Source organism: Camponotus floridanus, unplaced genomic scaffold (genome assembly GCF_003227725.1).
Source record: "Camponotus floridanus strain SB8 unplaced genomic scaffold, Cflo_v7.5 scaffold69, whole genome shotgun sequence".
In the NCBI taxonomy this organism is placed as follows: Eukaryota; Metazoa; Arthropoda; class Insecta; order Hymenoptera; family Formicidae; genus Camponotus; species Camponotus floridanus.
The window spans coordinates 582,776-599,058 of record NW_020229837.1 but is presented as its reverse complement, the minus strand read 5'-3'; the positions used below and the strand labels follow the sequence as shown (position 1 = coordinate 599,058).

Sequence of the window (16,283 nt, the reverse complement as noted above, 5' to 3'; positions counted from 1 at the left end):
TAAAAATAGTGAATGAATTAAGGTACTTTTTCATGCCGACAAAAGACATCAGGTGACTAAAAATAAAGATACCGATTCGTCACTTTTCATCACGTGACGTTTATTGATAAAAAAATGAATTACATGAAAAGGTATTTTAAATGAATTACATGAAAAGTTATCTTAAATAGGTACCTTAGGTCGGATTCTGAAGAATGACTGTAATTGGTCAATGGCATCTAGTAAATTCCGGAGCAATTAAATCCGATCATTTAAAAACGTCATTAGAATCCCTAGTTTCCTAATTTCCTCGAAATAAATCGAATATAATAATTTCGTATTCAACTAATATTTATAATAATTCGATACTCGAATAACACAAAACGTAAAATTTCGAAACGAATACAAACAGCGGAGTTTTTATAGCGCGAAAGTAGTGATCCTCCAGGGAGTGATTGGAATAATCGTCACCATTTGTTTCAAAAGCGGAAGTGGTACATTCAGCGCCAAAATTCAAACGTGTTTCAATGCAAACGTATATATTTTATATAATTTAGGCTCTGCACACAATAAAGAAATGTTAGGAATAAATATTAATAAATACTAGGAATAGGAATTATTTTAAAATACAATCCAAAGGACTGGTATAAATTTGCTACAAATATAAATTTGCGTATATAAATTAACTGAAGCTAACAAAACCCATTTATATCCGAATTGGTATTTATATATCAGAGTCGATTTTATTTCTTTAAAATAATTCCTATTCCTAATATTTAATATTTAATATTTAATTTAATTTAATCCTAATATTTAATATTTAATTTAATTTATTTAATATTTAATTTAATTTTTTCCTAATATTTAATATTTAATTTAATTTATTCCCAACATTTTCTCTATTGTGCACAGCACCTTGTTGTGAATATAAAATATTATTAAAAACATTATTTACAAAATTATATTTTATTTTGTGAGTTTATAAATACATTTCTTTTATTAATTTAAAATTTATCAAAAGTCTAGTTAGATCATAATAGAAAATTATTATTATATATTCTTATATATTCCTTTATATTTTCACAATAAATATTAAGTTTCTTCAAATTCTTATTTTAATCATTACTTACACAGTACAATTTATAATATAATCAAATATAATATTTCTATGTTCAAAGTATAACTTTATGTTTCACTCTCACTCTATCCTCTATCTCCCTTACTCGTTTGATCTTTTCCTCTCTGTTTCTGGTTTTCAAACAAATGGGCGACCAATAGAAAAACGATTTACCGTTTATTCCAATTACTCCAAAGACAATGGCCGCATTCAGCGGATTCGATCGCTAAGTGGTAATCGAACGTGATTGGTTTCTACTTTCAGTTCCGGCCAATCAGCGTCGAATTACATCGGAAAATCTAGTAATGTTGCCCAACTGTTGAGTCCGCTGAATGCACTAAATGGCCGCATTACTAGATTTTCCGATGTAATTCGACGCTGATTGGTCGGACCTAAAAATAGAAACCAATTATATTCGATTGTTACTTAGCGGTTGAATCCGCTGAAAGCGGCCAATGCGCACGAGAACCCGGCTTGTTCGCGCGCGCATGCGCGTGCGCCATCTGCATACGTGTACGCGCACATGTGTATGACATTCCATGCGTATTCGCTGGTGCAGTGCTGTGCGAACGAGTCCGAAGGAGTCGGGAGGTGCGGATTAAAAGCTGATTGAGCGCTGCCAGGAGGCTGCCCTCGATGGATTCGCGTGGTTCGTCGTGTCGTTTACGTCCATCGTTCCCCTGCTGACCTGATCGACGCTTCTCCACCGCCCGCACCGCCACTCCCGCTTACGAGGTACCCGATCGCGTTTCGCCCTTCGCGATTCTAACCTAAGATATCCAAGATCGCCCACACACGACGGCCACCGCACGCGAGAGAGAGAGAGACACGAATGCCATGCTCCTTTGATAGAGACAACACGTCGTCGCCGTCGTCGTCGTCGACACGGACGGGCTCTACGTCGTCAAGCATCGCCGGGGACGTCATCGATCGACCGATAAAGGCCTCGACGACCGGGAACGGCGTTTGTCCTAAGTATAGTCCCCAGTTTTATGTACATACATACATAGTTGCCCCTCTTGGGCCGTTTCGCAGCTTGTCGTAAATTCGACGTCGCCGCTTTCGCTTTCGAACATGTGGGGTGTGGCTGCCGGTTTCTCGTCCTTTGTTTGCGATACTTTTCGAGAGGTTAGGGAATCCTCGTGACGATAACGATAATCGTTATCCGATGGATTGTAATCTATGTATTCTATATCGTTGTATTAAGTTGTTCCTCTTTTCCTCTTATTTTTTGACAATTCGTAGTTTCACGTGACCCTTCGCGATAAAACTATATTTCATCAGGTACGCGATACGCTATATTTTCGTTAGTTTCGCGCATTTGTTGAAATTCTGACTGATTACGTTTATGTAAATATGTACGTCGAATGAATCTTGACAAACAAATCAGTAGGTTTGTTTGATATGTCTCAATTGTACTAATATGGTCGATACTTTTTTTTGTTTTATGTACAGGTGCAGTTACTATATCCATAAACTTAATACTATCGCTGCGCTTAGTAATGTCTGTCCCTCCTTCCTCCTCCAACAATATATCTGACAATAATAAACTAGGCGGCGCCAGTCCTAGTCCAATCGAAGGTATCGAGGGAATTCCAGGACCTAGCTCCTTGGATCCTATGCATTCGATATTGCCACAAGACGAAGAATCTGAGGATTATGGAGATGATGAAGATGAGGGTGATGAAGAGAGCAGCGAAGGAGAAAGCGAAGTAAGCTAATTATTTGTTTATTTATTACACTATTTTTAATAGAGATTGCCATTTTAATCATATCTTAATTAATTTAATTGACTATTCAGCTAATAATTGCCTGCAGCAAAATTTCCAACTATATAACTGATCATTTCTGATTTAATTTTTCTTTTCCCATATAATTAAGTTAATTGGGATTTGATGAAAATGTTTCTCAATTTATATAATTGATGCAACTTTGTTTTTAATGCACACGATTCAGTTATGCTATCATAATTGGTGGTTGATGACGTGACTGAGTTTTCCCTTGATGTACCTTGAAGATGTACCTTGGTTAATATTTTAAATTTTTTACAAAAAAATTGCAAAACTAAACTACAAATTTAATATTGTTGCAATAATTAATACTTTATTTTCATATTATTAGATTAGCGATAGTGGATTGTTCTGCGATACCGAATGTACAGCGGAAGTTGAAAGCAACAATGGTCAGTCACCTATATCGCAATCTCAAATGGTCCTCTCTGTACAGTGTCCAATGTTGCCTATTATGTTGCCTAGCGTGTCATCAGATGTCCAGTCTCAAAGAAAGCGAAAGAGTGAAACAGAATGTTGTTTACCATGTAAAAAACTTAATCCGGAGGAAAAGTCTCATACTATGTAAGCATTGTATCTCTTATTTTGCAAAGCATTGTTATATATTAATGAATTTTAATGCTTCCCTTAGGACTACAAGAAAATTAGATGATAAAGGTAAACATGTGAGATGCGTCATTCCTACCAAGGATAATCCTCCTCCAGAACTGAGTAGTTGGCTTTTGCAATTTCAGGTATCTGACTTGTGTATTTCTACTAAAATAATAAATAGTAACTCATATTGATAACATTTTACAAAATATAATTTATAGTAAATTTTTCTTAAGAATTAAGTAAAAATGATGCTTGTTACAGAGATGGTCAAACGCAGAAAGAATGTTAGCAATAGACGAATTAATAGACAGATGCGAGCCTACGCAGGTGCGTCATATGATGCAAGTGATAGAGCCGCAGTTTCAGCGAGATTTCATATCGCTCCTGCCGAAAGAGCTAGCGCTATCGGTATTGGCGTTCCTAGAGCCGAAGGATCTTTTAAGAGCGGCGCAAACTTGTCGCAACTGGCGATTCCTAGCCGACGACAATCTGCTTTGGAAAGAAAAATGCAAGGCGGCCGGCATAGAAGACTTGAAGGATTTGCCACCATTAAAACGTAAAAACTGCCGTAACGGCAATCATTCGTCACCGTGGAAGCAGGCTTATATGCGACAGCATAATATTAAAATGAACTGGAGAACGAAACCGATTCGTACGCCGAAAGTGTTGAAGGGCCATGACGATCACGTCATTACATGCTTACAGTTTTCCGGCAATCGGATAGTTAGTGGTTCCGATGATAATACTCTTAAAGTATGGTCCGCTGCGACAGGCAAGGTAATTATATAAAGATGTGTAGAAATTATGAAGATTCTCAGCTATCTTGCCAGTGAGAAAGAAAAAAAAAAATGAATATTAAATACCATGCAATATCATATTTTCTTGACATTTTAGTGTTTACGAACATTAGTCGGGCATACCGGTGGCGTGTGGTCTTCGCAGATGTCCGGCACAATTGTTATCAGTGGTAGTACGGATCGTACTTTGAAAGTGTGGAACGCGGAAACCGGTCATTGCATTCACACCTTATATGGTCATACGTCGACAGTGAGATGTATGCATTTGCATGGTAACAAGGTTGTCAGTGGTAGCAGGGACGCGACATTAAGAGTGTGGCAAGTGGACACGGGGGAGTGCTTGCATGTGCTCGTGGGGCACCTAGCGGCAGTCAGATGTGTGCAATATGATGGAAAGTTGGTGGTCAGTGGTGCCTATGATTACATGGTCAAAGTTTGGAATCCAGAGCGCGAGGAGTGCCTTCATACTTTACAAGGACATACCAATCGCGTTTATTCCCTCCAAGTAAGTGCATTGTTTTATTTCTTTTAAATGTTCACGCTTGTGGCCTTTCGCCATTGAGCCGTTCCTACTTGCCGTTTTCCCTCCGTTAGTTCGATGGGGTGCACGTTGTTAGCGGATCGTTGGACACAAGCATAAGAGTGTGGGAGGTAGAAACCGGTGCTTGTAGACACACTCTAATGGGTCATCAGTCTCTCACCTCGGGGATGGAATTGCGTAATAATATTTTAGTATCAGGCAATGCTGATTCTACAGTTAAAGTATGGGATATTGTTAGCGGTCACTGCCTTCAAACTCTCTCCGGCCCGAACAAACATCAGTCAGCGGTCACTTGCCTTCAGTTCAATAGCCATTTTGTGATTACATCCTCTGATGATGGTACAGTAAAACTCTGGGATGTCAAGACTGGTTTGTATATTTTTCTTTTGTATAGTTGCTTCATTCAGAATTTATTGATTTTTTGTTGAAAACACAATATGTATCATGTGTTTACAGGTGATTTCATTAGGAATCTAGTTGCTCTCGATAGTGGGGGTAGCGGTGGTGTTGTATGGAGAATTCGAGCGAGTGATACGAAACTAGTATGTGCAGTAGGTAGTCGTAATGGTACCGAAGAGACGAAACTGCTTGTCCTCGATTTCGACGTTGAGGTAAAATAGTGCATACGTGGATACAATCGCCCCCTTTGTACGACTTCTGTACATACTTCAATTAAGTAGTCTAAAAACTAATCTATGTTGTACATGTATTACATGGTGTGATTGTGATAAGACTGCGTCGTAAAAATCGAGTGAAATTTTTGTGAAATAGAGGGAGAAATCGAAGCGAATGAGAAAGAGAGAGAGAAAAAAAGAAGGAAAGTGAGTGAGTGAATGAAAAAGAGAGAAAAAGATGTTTAGAGCGAATGATCTTTAGGTGGATTAAAAGTGCCCGTCGAAAAATTATAATTACATCGTTTTCTCGATGCGCGCGCGATGTTGTGCTGTACAAACGTGAGGTTTATAAGACTCATAAACCTACGGGAAAAAAAAACCGAGGAGCTTATCAGTGTACTTCTGAATTTTCGCTGTTATAACGATTCAGTGGAATCATCAACGATGCAAAAGTAGCAAATATCTCTAATTCAGAATTCATTGTAAGTATAACAACAGGTTTGTTATGTGGGCATTTAGAAGTATTTGTCAACGGCGAAAAAGATGATGAGACGACTGAGACGTACTAAAACTACAAGGCAAAATAATATTATATTTGAAGAATCTCATACTTTCTGGAGCTAAACGAGAAAAACTGTCGACGATAATTTCGATACAATCATTGAGACTACACATTTTTTTATAAGAAAAAAAAAGTTTAAATGCCTGTTTATATCATAAGTTTATATGATTTATTAATCGATTCGCGCGTCAAACTGATTTTTTTTTTAGTTTTAATATCCTGATCATGTCTAAATCTAAGTCTTTAGACTTTATTACTTACCTATACAAACATCGTGATCTGGTTAAAAACAAATATTTTTACAAATGTTTAGCCCATATTTTCATATTATTAATATTTTACTATAGGAGCATGAAACTTTCGGCAAATAGATTATGAAATATCCAAATTAATAATACGATTTTTTTACAATACATTTTTAGGTCTGTATTGTAGAAACTTCTCTATTTTAGGATAATCATGATATCCCTTTATTCTGAAATTTTCTGCTGTTTTGTCTCACTCTTATACATGTTCAGTCAGCCAAATCTGCTTGAACAGATTTTCTTAAGGGTTTGCTACTAATTGTCAGCAAAAAGCACATAATTTGCATACAAGAATTGCAATTACAGATTTTGAATCGGACAATATATTTAGTTGGGAAAAACAAATTTTGCCTCTTTCAACCAAGTTTTTTTTTCAGTATATGCTTGACGTCAAATTGTCGATAAAAACTATGTCAACAAGGTTTGCCAGCAAAACACGAGTTTAATGTAAACGGAGATGGCTATTGATTTAGTGCGAAATTTTGATCAAATTTGCACGCAATTTGTTAACATTTGCTTACTGGTGTTCATATATGAATATGAGAAAACAGCACAAGAAGAGAATTTCAGTTTAGAGATAGCTGTGTGTGCCCTAGAATAGAGAAGATTTAAAGTAAAAAATTATCCAATGTTACATGTTTCACTCCATCATAGTGCAATATACAAAAATAGCACATTTGTTCATGTGCAATACAGACTTAAAACAAGTTTGTAAGGCCCAATTGCACCAACGTTATTTTAGCTTTAAGCGAGACTTAAATATATGTCTACCTTTATCTTTTTTTCTAAATAAATAAAGACATATATTTAAGTTTCGCTTAAAGCTAAAATAATGTTGGTGCAACCAGGCCTAAGCGAGATAGCACACTTTTATCTACAATTAAAGGTATTTATCAACAGTAGGTGAAGTTATTAAAGGAAGAATATTTGTATTAGCCAGATCTTTCCACTTATACGAGTTGTATAGAGAAAAGACATGGATCATCCTGCATCAATTGACAAACTTTACATGGATTCTACTGAATCATATCATTGATAGCATTATTAATAATGCAATTTGTGCAAATGCATCTTTATTATTGGACCTAGGTTAGACTAGGTGTCGTGTTTATTTGTATATTGCTCAATAGTTTATATTATAAGAATGTGTTACCTGTTGTATCATTTTTTTATAAGAAATAGAAAAAAAATGTTGCTACATATTTTAGATTGTTTTTTTTTTTAAATTTATTACGACTGTACACATGTTCTTGTGCTAAGAAACATATTTTGTACAAAATAAATGTTCGATTTTGACTTCTTTCTATATAACTGTGAACGTTATATTATACATATATCTTATACAAAGACAAACGTGAAAAACACCTTAATTCATCATCTTACTTGTTAGACATTCGCAATTTAACTCTTGTCGACTCTTGTTCGATTTAACTCTTGTCAACTCTTGTTCGACAAATTTAACTCTTGTTCAGTTTTATCAAACATACGAATTTTCAAAAAAATGTCTATAGCTGTGTTACAATAATATCATATTTTTCTATAAATTTCTATAAATTTCTATAAATTTTACATCGACTTGCGCTATGTTTCAACAACGATGATAAGCGTACAACCGTCGCACATTACGTGGAGCGAAACGTTCTTCTCCCGAAGATCATCTCGCGTGATGAGGTAACGGTCGCCACATCTGCAGCGATAAAACAACGTGTCCTCGGATTCCTCAAAATCGCTCGGCGAGAGACGCGCATACACGGGACCGTCTTCTAATTTCTCTCTGTCTTCCAATTCTTCTTGTTTACAGATTGCATCGTATCGCCTTCTTGACTGTGGATGTCCCAATATCCGCCAGGCTTCGGTAACGTTGTAAAACTCGTGGTTGTCCGTAGCACCGCTCTTATCAGGATGAAACTGTAGCAAGCGACGCCGATAAGCACGCTTGATCTCTTCGTCAGTCGAGTCCTGGCTGCAGCCGAGTACTTCGTAGTAATTCATTCGTGTCTTCACAAACACCGATGGATGGGAAAATTATATATTAAAATTATAATTATATGCTTTTATGATCATAACCTTAAGGGAAGATTCACGTTATACACCATGTTGCGCACACATTTAAACAAGAGGTCTGTTCTTTTCAGTTGCACTGCTGCACTAGTGCAATAAGTTAGAGAGAGACAAACATACTTTCTTTCACTCTAACTAATTGTACTAGTGCAGCAGTGCAGCTGAAAAGAACAGACCCAAGGCTACCAAAACAAAGCAGTGTGCAGTGTTATTTTACCTTCCTTGCGCATGCGCCAAGAAACGATTACAGTCACTATTCGAAAATTTTACCCGCAGGGTAAAGTATCAAATCGATCAATCAGGACAAAAGGAGCAAACATTTCTCAATCCCGATTGATCGGTTTAATTTTAATGTCATTCTACCTCACGGATAGAATTTTCAAGTGTACATATTATATATAGTTTATATAATATTATAAAATAATAATATAAAATAATATAATATAAATAATATAATATAAAATATTATAATATAATATTATAATAGCAATATTATAATATAATATAATAATAATAATAATATTATAATGTAATATAATAATAATAATAATATTATAATATAATATTATAATAATTTATATAATATTATAATATAGTTTTGGCGGGAAGAAAATTAATATAAAGCGATGTGAAATTTAAATTGTCTTCTTCGAGAGGACAATTTAAATTTCACATCGCTTTATATTGCTATTCCTTTGGCGAGAAAGTTTGTTGGCGAAAAGACAGGAATATAATATTTCTGATAAAAGCAAAATCAAATAGACTATTCTTCGGGGGATTGAAATGTCTTGTTAAAAAGAAGGAAGAAAAAGAGAGAATAATAAATATCACAGATATGTAAAAAACATTGAGCAACTCCATGCCAACAATATCTTGATAAAGCAAGCTTAAGAAAAGAAAGAAAATAATATTCAGCGGTTCTGGCTCTGCTCTTTTAGAGAAAGATAAAATAGATTATCTTCTTTTTTTATATGCTACGGATACAGATTATTTTAAACCGATTAAAAAAGTAAGATTTAATCAGATTTTACTATACAAGATCAAAATAATCGCGATTATCATTCTGCAAACGCACAGAATATTTCAAATTAATAAGGATAAATAAATATTACAATGATTTTTACTACATTACTTAGATTAAACATGGCTAATATTATGTTCTAAGAATAAATCGTGAAGGTAAAGTTTTAATTTGAGAAACATTTATACCAACAAAAGCCAGAATCATTAAATATCCAATTTCATATAAAATTTAAAAGAGACAGAAGGAATTATATTTTTTCTTTCTCTTTCTTTTTTGGTCTTTGCCACCATATGGACATACCATATGTGAAAACTGCTCAATTTAAAATTTTTAACTATAACTATGAATAGTAATTTCAATAAGTCAAACTTATGCAATAGATATTTAAAAATAAATTCAATATAATCAAGATTCAACTATAAATTAGAGTGATGCTTGAAATTGATAAGCTTCAAATTAAGAATTGATAAAGATACTTTATTAATTCACGACATATTCTGTTCGTCGTTTTAATACATTTATCACCGACAAATCTCGATTGCACTCGCATTGCGAATAATAATGCTAAGAAAGGAACAACAAGACAAATGTTACTTTCGCAATTTTTTACACATTCAGTCGTCTAGATTCAATCAATGAGCGCGATAAACGTTAAAACCTGAAAACTGCCAACGTCTTTCCATGTTCGCACCAATACCGAACAATTCCTGTTTAAAAACCTGCGGGAAACGCTGCATTAAAACTTCGACTTCGTTAGGTTTAATACCAGGTTCCATCTTTTGCAGATAAGACCATAAATAATCCACACTCGCGCCGAACGGATGGATATGTAGGAACGTCGCTATAAGTCCTATAATGTTACATACACCATTAACATCAAATATCAAAAATTAATATTGTTAAGATGTCAAAAAGATGTTTTCTTTAATTATTTCTAATTTTCTGACGTTATTGAAACAATCTCTTTCGCCATGAAAATCATGAATATATTTACCAATGAGTTTGGCATCTTTTTGAGTGACTTGTATGAAACTGGAAGCAAGAATGTGCTGCTTCGGCGTACGTGGCTCCTCACTTATGTCATCATCTTTGTCAAGAGTGATAATCTCACTCTCCCTGGGCTCCTCTTTCTTTGTAGCATTCAGCTTGACAGTCAAGTCCTTGATTTTTTGGTCGTCCTGCGCCTGTTGCTTACGCGACTGCATCAGTTGCTCTTGCATACCCTTCAATGTTTGTTGTAGCATCTTCATTTGCTTTTCCTTCGCTTCTAACTCCGCTTTCGTTTCCGATTTCAAGAGATCCACCTAGGAGATTCAAATTCAAATTTTATGTAAATCTTTTATTTGTTTGAAACTTGTTCATGTTAATACATACTTCGTTTTTATATGCTTCCAACTGGCATCTCAAACTGTCGTTCTCTTCTTTGAGACTTTGCAATCTCTCGATGTCCTCGTTGCTGTCAGACTGATTGCGTGTTTTCTTACGTTGCGGTTCCTCTTCCGAATCCGACACGTCCATTTCACCCTCGCCTTCAATTAGACTATCTTCTAATTGCACCGCTTTTATTTCCTGTCATCACGAACAACGAAAATTATAAAATGCATCAATCCGCAGGCATTGCTTTTTCACACAAATGCATGCAAAGTATATAGTCTCTTATATATGTATGCTGTTCAAACAATGGTATTTAAATACATCCCATTAAATGTGATTGGCCCTCTTTAAGATTTTTATATATATATATATACTACTAATCTCCCATTTTTATGTTATATAATACATTTCTGTAATTCAGAGTTGAGATACGCGATGCAACATGATTTTTTTTTTCAGCTTTTATTAAACATTTCCGAGACTTGTGTCTTTTTGGAACGCTTTGGGCTTACCTGAACTTAAGAAGCAGAGATGCAGCTCTGAAGTACAGAAATAATAGAAATATATTGTATATCGAGTAACACTGTTCGGGAAAATGAGGCGAATCCATGCTGTCTGATAATCTGTGGTTGCTTTTCTTCGATCCGGAAGTGTTAATCTCGCATTACCTTCAGTTCCATACGCTGTTTTCTTAACGTTGTGCGCGTTGCCTTTTATTGTCGCGGCATTCCACGATAAAGTACCGAATTATAAACGCACGAAGAAAAGCGAGGTGTCTGACCGTTTTTCTTTTTCGCAGGCGGAAATTTGATTCTTTCTCAATTATCTCACTTACCTGTACATATCTTAGAAAAACAATTTGCAAAACGAGCGTGTTTGGAGGTATCGTGCAAAACGCGCATAGGAGCATATTTGCGACAGACAAGACTCTGAGAGTGCTTCAAGTTAGACAGATAAGAGAAGGAAAAAAGAAGAGACACGCTACCAGCATTGTGGAAGTGCATTACGTACATACCGAAGATTGCTTCTTCCACATCTCGATGTTCTTCCGTTGCGCCTTAGTGAAGTGATCCCAGACTTTCTTGTGGCTGGCGGCGGTAAAGACTCGTTCGATCTGACTGACTGTTGATGACATGGTCGCATGTTGCATACAAAAAAACACAACAAATCCACTGTTGTATACCTTTTGCTTGAAACTCTAAAGTTGGTAGTTTCGTCTATGCTTTCTAGTACTCTCTTTACGCGGACTCTTGTCATGTTTAAACGTTTAGCTATCGTGACATTCCTCTCGATGAATACAACAGTATCTCGCACCTTTACTAATCGGGAGCGTATTTTGATACGTATTGATACAGCTACGAATAGTCTCACAGAGTCTCATGTAGATTGTGCCGCATTTAATCTAATGTTGGTTTCACCAAACATTCCGTTCTCATTGATTGCCTTTCCACCTCTTATTGCAGATAATGTAACCCCAGAAGACTTGCAATTTCTGGATTCCCAATGTTAAGAATTATTTTGAATAACACCCAACACATTTTTCACCTCCTACTTGTTTAACAGTCATTGTGTAATTTATATGTGTATGAATATGTATATATTTTGCTGAAGGAAATTATACAAAAAGTTAGTTTGAATCTTACGATTCAAAATAATCTCTTAACAATGGATGTCCAGCCCATCACCCTTACTTCTTAGTATTGTCAAGCATGCAATTTTCAAGTACACTATGGCTTCTATAGATAGAATTTGTGAGAAACTGCCTTTGCTCGTCAGTTTTGTTGGATCCTAAGTCCGAGAAGATAGGATTTTACACCCACCTTATCCTCGCCTATTATCCCTGATCCTTCCTACCGAGTCGCCTCCAATCGTGCATTGACCACAAACAGAATTCATATAATAACGAACTCGCTATGATACACTTGAGAAATTGTAAAAGTTAGTGACGAGACAGAAAAGTATTTTGTCGTATATCAAGAGTTATATAATTTTACGTCAAGCGTATCACTTGATATGCAAAAGCCGTTCTTCGAAATATCATACGTCGAGATCGACAAGCTTAAAATTCGAGATTTGATATTTTGATACCTGATTAGAAATGGTTGCTGTACCTTAATGTCATGAATTGTTACTCTTAATTATCACATGACGATGTATAACACATACCTTCGTAAGAAAAATCTCTGCTTATTATTGGAACTTGATATGTGGCACAAAGATTTGTCATACACACAGTATGAAGAACATAGTGATATCGCTGTCATTACTTTTATACTATCATGAACAAGATAATGAGATTTTTGTTGTATTTGCTATATCCAAATAAGGAGGCGAGATGATTTCCTCGTTGGACCTATTTATATGCCAAAGTGAACTTACCAGCCAATGCGGATTTTCTTAGCGCACACGAAATATGTACGATAGTATGGAGCTGTCTTGCAGACAGAGAACAGAAAAGTATGTAAACGTACATTGTATGAGAAGTCCTTGCATTCTTCCTTTCATCAACTCCTTGGCCTTCTGCAGCTCCTCCTCGTACGCAGCTTTCTCCGTCAGAAGCCGACGTACGTGAGAATTCGTCGATTGTATCATCGAATAGAAGGTATTGGCATTGCGTTTGGTGCAATCTCCTCGTTCTAACCACGTTACAACAACCTGCAAAAATCATTTATGAATTATAGGAAATGCAGAGGAATTATCAATAAATATAATTGCTAACTATATATATATATATATAAAAAGGATTATTATTATTGTTTAGCATTTACTCACTTGTACTGCCTTCATAAATGTATCATCTTGTTTAATTTTTTCGCAAATATTGGATGCTTCGTGATCCGTGTAATGTACTACCGGGGGCGGACTCGACGGCGGTCTTTGTCTCTCCTTTTCCACCCTTTCTCTATGACGTTGTTCTCTTTGCAATTGTCGTTGCCTACATTCCCATTCATATTGATCATCTCTAGCCTGAAGATCATTATTAAGCATTATGTAGATAAAACAGATAATCTAGATAAATAAAAATTAATGTTAACATTAACATTTAACAGATAACGAACCTGTGCAAAATCTACATGAAGTCTACCAGTGTTTGCAGGTTCGCCACTAGATCCTATTCTTACTCTATAGCCAGATAAATAGATCGCTGCATCGACACTGGCTTCCAATACGAAGCGTATGTGACAGAAATTTTTTTTAGAAAGACGCAAAGTAGTTATTTCCCCACATCGTTCAAATATCTCTTGTATTATAGCTTCAGTAATGTTTTCTGGTAAACCTATAAAACATTATAATTATTACAACACGTTATTCTACGATATTGAATAATATATATTATAATTTAATTTAATTATAATTTTTTATTATAATATTATATTATAATTATATTATATTCGATGCACAATAATATCTACCTCCGACAAAAATTGTTCTACATCCTGGTGGCCTTTCACGTGTGGTAGGCGGTGGGGCGTTCGGATTTGGCGGGAATAGCACGCAACTCTTACAATGAATAATCTCTTTGGTACCTTGAGGTGTTGTGGGTGGCGGTGGCAAGCTTGCGGTCATTATTTGCGCCGCGTCCGTCATGATTTGTTCGGCACCAAGTATCTGAGCACCTATCATGCTACCATCATGCGACATCATGCCCATACCCATTGGATTATAGCCGTGTGTGTGACTCATGTGAGGGCCCAGTGCCATTTCGCCCATCATAGGTCCCATCGGTCCCATAGGACCCATGCCCATCATGGGATAACCTACTCCCATTCCCCAGACTCCAGCGGATTCCATTTGCGTGCCGATACTCGGTGTGTTATTCGTATTCGTCGACGATAAAACTTCGTTGTTGCTCGAATTGTTAGAGTGATTATTATTATTCTTGGAGGAATTCGTGCTGTTCCTTTCTTCGACCCTTCGATCGTCCCTCCTATCTCGTTCACTTCTCTCCTCTCTCCTTTCTCGATCTCTGTCGCGTCTATCGCTGCGTTCGCTCCTTGACCTTTTGCAAGATAACATACGAGCTATAACTAAAGTTGTATAGATATATTCTGTAATTCTAAAGCTTGTAATTCTATAGCTCTTAAGATTATTCTGTTTATCATTTTTTTTGACAGAATACAGATAAAATTGAAATATTACCTTCTATTATTATCTCGTGTATCACGACTATCCCTATTCTCCCGATCTCTCCTATTATCATTCTTATCGCTTCTTCTGTCGCTATTATCGTCCGAAGTTTCTCGTACTATTGGAGGCTGATTTTTATTCGTGCTGAACTCTAGAGGCGAGTCATTCATTCCAGGCAGTGGTATGGGTGGTGGTGGCAGCGGTGGGAATCCTTGACCCGCAAGTTCCATAAAGCTTTGTGGTCCTGCTATAGGTCCTAATGGACCTATTGGTCCCATACCTGAAAATTACATAATATTAATATTAAAGAAACAAAATGATATTTTGAATAATCTAAAATTGCTTTGAATATATTCTGTCATTAATATAATAAAATTTCCTAATTTTATTTATATTTAAGTTAAACCATGTGTTTCATTGTTATAAAAGCTTACATATTTTTTTCCTTTATAATTGCCTTATTCATTTTAATAATTTTGCATATATATTCTATTGTATATTTTATATTATTTAAATAATTTTGTACCTATTGAAAGAGATAAATATTTTAATTTAAAAATTACATCTTAAATCTTTCAATAATATTGAAATATCTTTTTCAAATATTTTATTAAGATTCCTTTTTTAGTCCCTAATTTTGAATTTCTTTTATTAACTTATTAGCCAATTTAATCCTTACAATCTTCACATGTATTACATTATTTTTTATCTCTATATATTTTTTTATTCAAAATTCTTTCAATATTTATGTTACACTGTATATTACTTATCTTTATATAGACTAGTTTTTATTATTGATTAATGATTCTAAAAGCGTTAAAAATTCAAGAAAGTTAATATATTCAAGCTATCATTTTTTTATTGATTCTAACAACTCCAAAGTAGCCTAGTAGCTACATCATAAAATACACATACATCACATATTTTTTTATTAACACCTCCTGTAATATTTAAATATTCTCATTCGTATACCCCACGTAACTTCTAGTTTTCTCTTTTTGAACTAAATAGTCGACTAAATAGTCGAGTTATTTTTATAAAAAGATAGATATTAGATTAATGACGATTAAAGAATTAATCAGCCTCACCCATGGGTGGCATAGCGGTTGCCGGTACCCCGGGAAAATTATAAGCCATTTCTTGTGAAATAATCTTCTAATTCAGGAGACAAGATGATACCGGAGGTAAACTACTGCGGAGAATATTCTGCTCGTTGTTGTCGAAGTCACGGAGATGGCGGAGATGGATATACAACAAGAATGGATATAATCATTTAACGCGTTGATAGTACTGGTGCATATGACAGATGACACTACCATCGTCTTGCATCATTTGCAACCTGCAATGTCACATGTTGGCTTATTATGTGCTTATCACACTTATCGTTATCTTTTACA

The 16,283-nt window shown here is 35.4% G+C and overlaps 3 protein-coding genes across 3 annotated transcripts; 1 reads left to right on the top strand and 2 right to left on the bottom strand.

Moving 5' to 3' along the window:
* The first annotated feature begins 1,630 nt into the window (after positions 1–1,630).
* LOC105257440 (F-box/WD repeat-containing protein 7) lies at positions 1,631–6,233 on the top strand. Its single transcript, XM_011268042.3, has 8 exons — positions 1,631–2,071; positions 2,552–2,808; positions 3,218–3,450; positions 3,518–3,620; positions 3,742–4,257; positions 4,375–4,782; positions 4,872–5,187; positions 5,275–6,233. The coding sequence occupies exons 2-8, from the start codon at positions 2,599–2,601 to the stop codon at positions 5,436–5,438; spliced, it is 1,950 nt and encodes a 649-aa protein (XP_011266344.1). The 5' UTR covers positions 1,631–2,071; positions 2,552–2,598; the 3' UTR covers positions 5,439–6,233.
* Positions 6,234–7,494: 1,261 nt separating this feature from the next.
* Positions 7,495–8,428, bottom strand: LOC105257481 (dnaJ homolog subfamily C member 24). Its single transcript, XM_011268125.2, has one exon. It carries the CDS (start codon positions 8,289–8,291, stop codon positions 7,881–7,883), a length of 411 nt encoding a protein of 136 aa, XP_011266427.1. The 5' UTR covers positions 8,292–8,428; the 3' UTR covers positions 7,495–7,880.
* A 1,421-nt stretch (positions 8,429–9,849) lies between these two features.
* Positions 9,850–16,196, bottom strand: LOC105257435 (ecto-NOX disulfide-thiol exchanger 2). Its single transcript, XM_020029421.2, has 10 exons — positions 15,975–16,196; positions 14,899–15,166; positions 14,172–14,758; positions 13,818–14,035; positions 13,531–13,725; positions 13,230–13,413; positions 11,774–11,880; positions 10,759–10,953; positions 10,379–10,688; positions 9,850–10,234 (listed from the first exon to the last, which is right to left on the bottom strand). Exons 1-10 carry the CDS (start codon positions 16,021–16,023, stop codon positions 10,017–10,019), a joined length of 2,331 nt encoding a protein of 776 aa, XP_019884980.1. The 5' UTR covers positions 16,024–16,196; the 3' UTR covers positions 9,850–10,016.
* Between the last annotated feature and the right edge of the window lie 87 nt (positions 16,197–16,283).

Coding starts and splice junctions, on each gene's coding strand:
- LOC105257440 (XM_011268042.3), top strand. CDS start 2,599: ATGTCTGTCCCTCCTTCCTCCTCCAACAATATATCTGACAATAATAAA. Junction 3,451..3,517: donor GAGGAAAAGTCTCATACTAT/GTAAGCATTGTA, acceptor TGCTTCCCTTAG/GACTACAAGAAAATTAGATG. Junction 4,783..4,871: donor ATCGCGTTTATTCCCTCCAA/GTAAGTGCATTG, acceptor TCCCTCCGTTAG/TTCGATGGGGTGCACGTTGT.
- LOC105257481 (XM_011268125.2), bottom strand. CDS start 8,291: ATGAATTACTACGAAGTACTCGGCTGCAGCCAGGACTCGACTGACGAA.
- LOC105257435 (XM_020029421.2), bottom strand. CDS start 16,023: ATGGCTTATAATTTTCCCGGGGTACCGGCAACCGCTATGCCACCCATG. Junction 15,167..15,974: donor AACCGCTATGCCACCCATGG/GTGAGGCTGATT, acceptor TGTAATTTTCAG/GTATGGGACCAATAGGTCCA. Junction 13,726..13,817: donor TTCATGTAGATTTTGCACAG/GTTCGTTATCTG, acceptor AATGATCTTCAG/GCTAGAGATGATCAATATGA.